Source organism: Prosopis cineraria, unplaced genomic scaffold (assembly GCF_029017545.1).
Source record: "Prosopis cineraria cultivar Desert tree isolate PC_DT_omini unplaced genomic scaffold, ASM2901754v1 PC5, whole genome shotgun sequence".
In the NCBI taxonomy this organism is placed as follows: Eukaryota; Viridiplantae; Streptophyta; class Magnoliopsida; order Fabales; family Fabaceae; genus Prosopis; species Prosopis cineraria.
The window spans coordinates 34041849-34045626 of record NW_026555336.1 but is presented as its reverse complement, the minus strand read 5'-3'; the positions used below and the strand labels follow the sequence as shown (position 1 = coordinate 34045626).

Genomic DNA, 3778 nt, shown 5'->3' with positions numbered 1-3778 from the left:
TGAATTGTATTTTCAAAAATTTAAATTTGTATTTTAAAAATTAATATTTAAAAAGTGTATTTAATAAATTTTATTAGTATGCATAATTTTTTCAAAAAAAATATCTTATAAATTGGGATGAAGAGATAAATGTTTAAGAATGTTTTAATGCAGCCCTAAGTATAATTAAAAGTAATGTGATTTCATGAATGAAATGATTCCGTGAGCACCTTGTAGGGGTTAGCTTCTATGCCTTTCTTGTTTTTCAAGTTTCGTTTATTTCTGTTTCATTACTTACTCTCTATTGTATTATTATTGTTGTTCCTAAATTTTTTCTTTAAACACGTGTCATGCCTTGTTTGCCATCTGTATTGGATTCTTTAACTCTAAGGTTAGGCTTTTTCATATTATTATTTGAGCTTAAAATATTTATTTATTGTAAATTTTAAAACAAAATTTGATACCGATGAATTTCATCCCCAAATTAAATAATTTGTAATAAAAAATAACTCACGTATTTTTATTGTAAAATAAAAAAAATTAATGAACTTTTACTAAGAAAAAAGAAACAGTGCCATTTTCTCGGACTCGGTCTCCAAAAAAAGAAATGGAAATTTATGAAATGTGATATAATAAAAATACTAATTTAATCAATATTTATATTTATTGATTTTAATTGAGTAATTGAGAGAAGAAGGGGAAGTTTTTTTTTTTGTTTTTTTTCCTGCACAGAACTCGCCTTTTGTACTGATTTATTTGTTTTAAAAAGAGTATTGAGCTAAATTAACTTTCACTCATCTTATATTTGGATAGAATTTTTATTTTAAGTTCATTTGTAAAATTTCGAAAATCAATCTGATAAACACTTCATCCGTATCAATTTATAAGATATTTTTAAATGTGATTTCATGTTTTAAACTATTAGATATTTTAATAAAAATAAAATTCTATTAATTATAATTGTTTCAATATTATCGTTTCCTTTGTGTGTGTGTTTTATTTAACATTTTAAAAATTAAATAACATTAGATGAAGATTATTTTCAAAAATTTATATTTATATTTATATTTTAAAAAAATAAAATTATAAATATATTTAATAAATTTTATTAATATATACAATTTTATTAAAAAATATCTTATAAACTGGTTCAAGAAAAAATAGTGTTCACATTTATCTTCTTGTCGTCCTCATTTTCCACGCGCTGTTACTTTCCCATTCCCATTGGAGGGGATAGGTCTTGGCCGTCACAATCTCACAGCACTCTGCACTTGCTTTTACATAAATACCCCTCCACCCACTCTTTTTCACAAATAAATTAAGCAGCCTTCTTCACTTCCCACCTACTGCTTCACTACCTGCATTTCATATTTAATATTGAAATTGATATTTTTATTAAAATTATATTTTTTTTTCCTTTTTAATTCAAGGCCATGAAAGGAAACCACACAAGAAGAAAACGAAATTAAGACATCAGGAGGCACTGGCAAAAGATTCCTGTAAAGGTGGTTTTCTCATAATTGTAACAATATCTATGCCTCCATGATATATTATATTTGATGATCAAATTAATTCATGTAGTTGTTTGATCGTTAAAAATTATGATAAAAAATACAATTCAATCTTGTACGATGAGATCTTTGATTTTATGAATAGAAATAATAATAAAAAAGGTTCAAAACGTTTAATATAAATCAATCTATAAGCATTAGTTGAGTCGCAATAAACACTAATTTTAGATGACTTTTATTTTGACAAAATTTATCAAGACGGAGTTCAAGATATTTGGTAAAGTCTTTCACCGAATTATCATTTTTCATTTCAGATGAAACAACCACGAGCCCCTCCTCCTCTTTAATATCAACAGAACCATCAACATTTAATGTAGTAAATTAAAATGAGATTAATTTCATTTACCAACGACAATGATTAGATCAAGTGAAATTGTAAGAGAGATTCAAGGAATTGAATCCTAAGTCAGAAAAAATTTACTCTAAAAGAGCCGCATCCAATAAAACCCAATAATATCTGAATTCACCATAATAGAGTCCTTATCAATTTAAAATGAGCATTGTGAGTGGATTAGAAGAAAAGCTTGTCCAACATGAAATGGCAATTTTCTTTGGGTGAAACTTCCCTCAAGCTTCGGTGGGTCCAAATGCCAATGTCTCTGATTGCTTCTTCTTCAATCGCCACTTTCCATCTCCCTCCTCGTTACCGTTCATCTTCCACCCTTCTCCATCATGCTCCAATCCGACGGTCCGTCCCACCCTTCACCATCCATCACCAACATAAACTAAATCCATTTCTTATATTATTTTTCTGAACTATATATATATATATATATATAAGGTACTTTTAACTGTTGCTTTGAAATCAAGACAAGATAGTCAAATTATTGATCTTATTTAAAAAATAAAAAATAAAAAATAAAAAATTTATTCTTATTAAATACATTAATTTTAAAATATTTTTTCTTATATGTAATATTTTACTCTATTCATAGACAACTGTAAAAAGATAAAATTTTAAAAAAATTAATAATCAATCTTTCTATGCAAAATAATTTATAAGAAGAATTATTATTTTTTTAAAAAAAAGTAACTCAGCGAATGAGTATTTATTTATACTAGTAATAATTTTTTTTATAGCACAAGTAATTTGTTCCCGCAACAATAAAAATTGTCTTTTCCGAAATAATAAAAGATGGATCTCTTCCAGGTAGTTTCCACGGTTCGTACTAGTAATTCTATGATTCTGTTTCTATCTATATGAATTTTCTAGGCAACTCTCTCTCCCCTTTTATCTAACAACATGGACTTTGCAAAATTTCCCTAATAAAATATTCCTCCACGCTTGTTGCTTTATCTTTTCTCTTATTTTTGACCATTTCTCCCTCCTGCTCCTGCCTCTCCTCTATATATAACCCTCTCTTTCTTCGCCATCTTCATCATCACCCTCCTTCATCTCTTCTCCACTTCACTTTGCTCCAATTTCTGCATCTTCATCAGAAATGGAGTCTGCAGCACCAAAGAGGCCTCGGCCCCAGCAAGAAGACGAAGAAGTAAACAGTGAGGAATCGTCAAAGAGGCACAAGCCTTACAGCCACATCCTCTCTCTTCTGGAATCTGATGAAGAGGAATCCCCAAAAGATCTCTCTCCTCTCATCACTAATCTCCAGCAAGAGATTGCTTCTTCTCAAACCCCTTTGGCTCCGCCACCTGCAGAAAATTCCCAGGTCATCAACCCAGAAACGTCTCATCAGCAAGAGCTCCCCAATGCTTGTTCTGAAACCCCTTTCACACCACCTGTGATGAGACATCTTCTAGAAGCTTCTGATGATGAGCTTGGAATCCCAAACACAGGCTGGTTGGACTTTGGGGAAGATAACTGGTTTAGTGGCAGTATTATGAATACTGATGCAGAAGATATTAATGGCTTTGCTTCTCTGTGCGATGGCTTGTGGGAGCTTGAAGATGAAACTGCTAACTATTATACTTTGCTGCAGTCTCAACTTTTTCTATAGTTTCGAATAATTTTGCTGAGACTGACTCTCTCTCAGAAACAATAGACACAAAGATATATGGGAGGCATTTTTTATATTAGTTTCTCAACTTTTAATTACCTGCCTTTGTAAAAAGATTAAGGGATGGGACGGGACGGGACGGTATGCTGATTGCCTAATTGTTGACTGAAGCAGGATGTTAATCAGCCATTTTCTTCCCTTCAATATATTTACTTTATGTATCTTTAAATTCTTAAAATTTAAGAATAGAAGAAACATTTGACCATGATTTCA

General features: G+C 30.2%; 1 protein-coding gene across 1 annotated transcript; it reads left to right on the top strand.

Moving 5' to 3' along the window:
• The first annotated feature begins 2920 nt into the window (after positions 1-2920).
• On the top strand, positions 2921-3778 carry LOC129311964 (uncharacterized). Its single transcript, XM_054954483.1, has one exon. It carries the CDS (start codon positions 2993-2995, stop codon positions 3503-3505), a length of 513 nt encoding a protein of 170 aa, XP_054810458.1. The 5' UTR covers positions 2921-2992; the 3' UTR covers positions 3506-3778.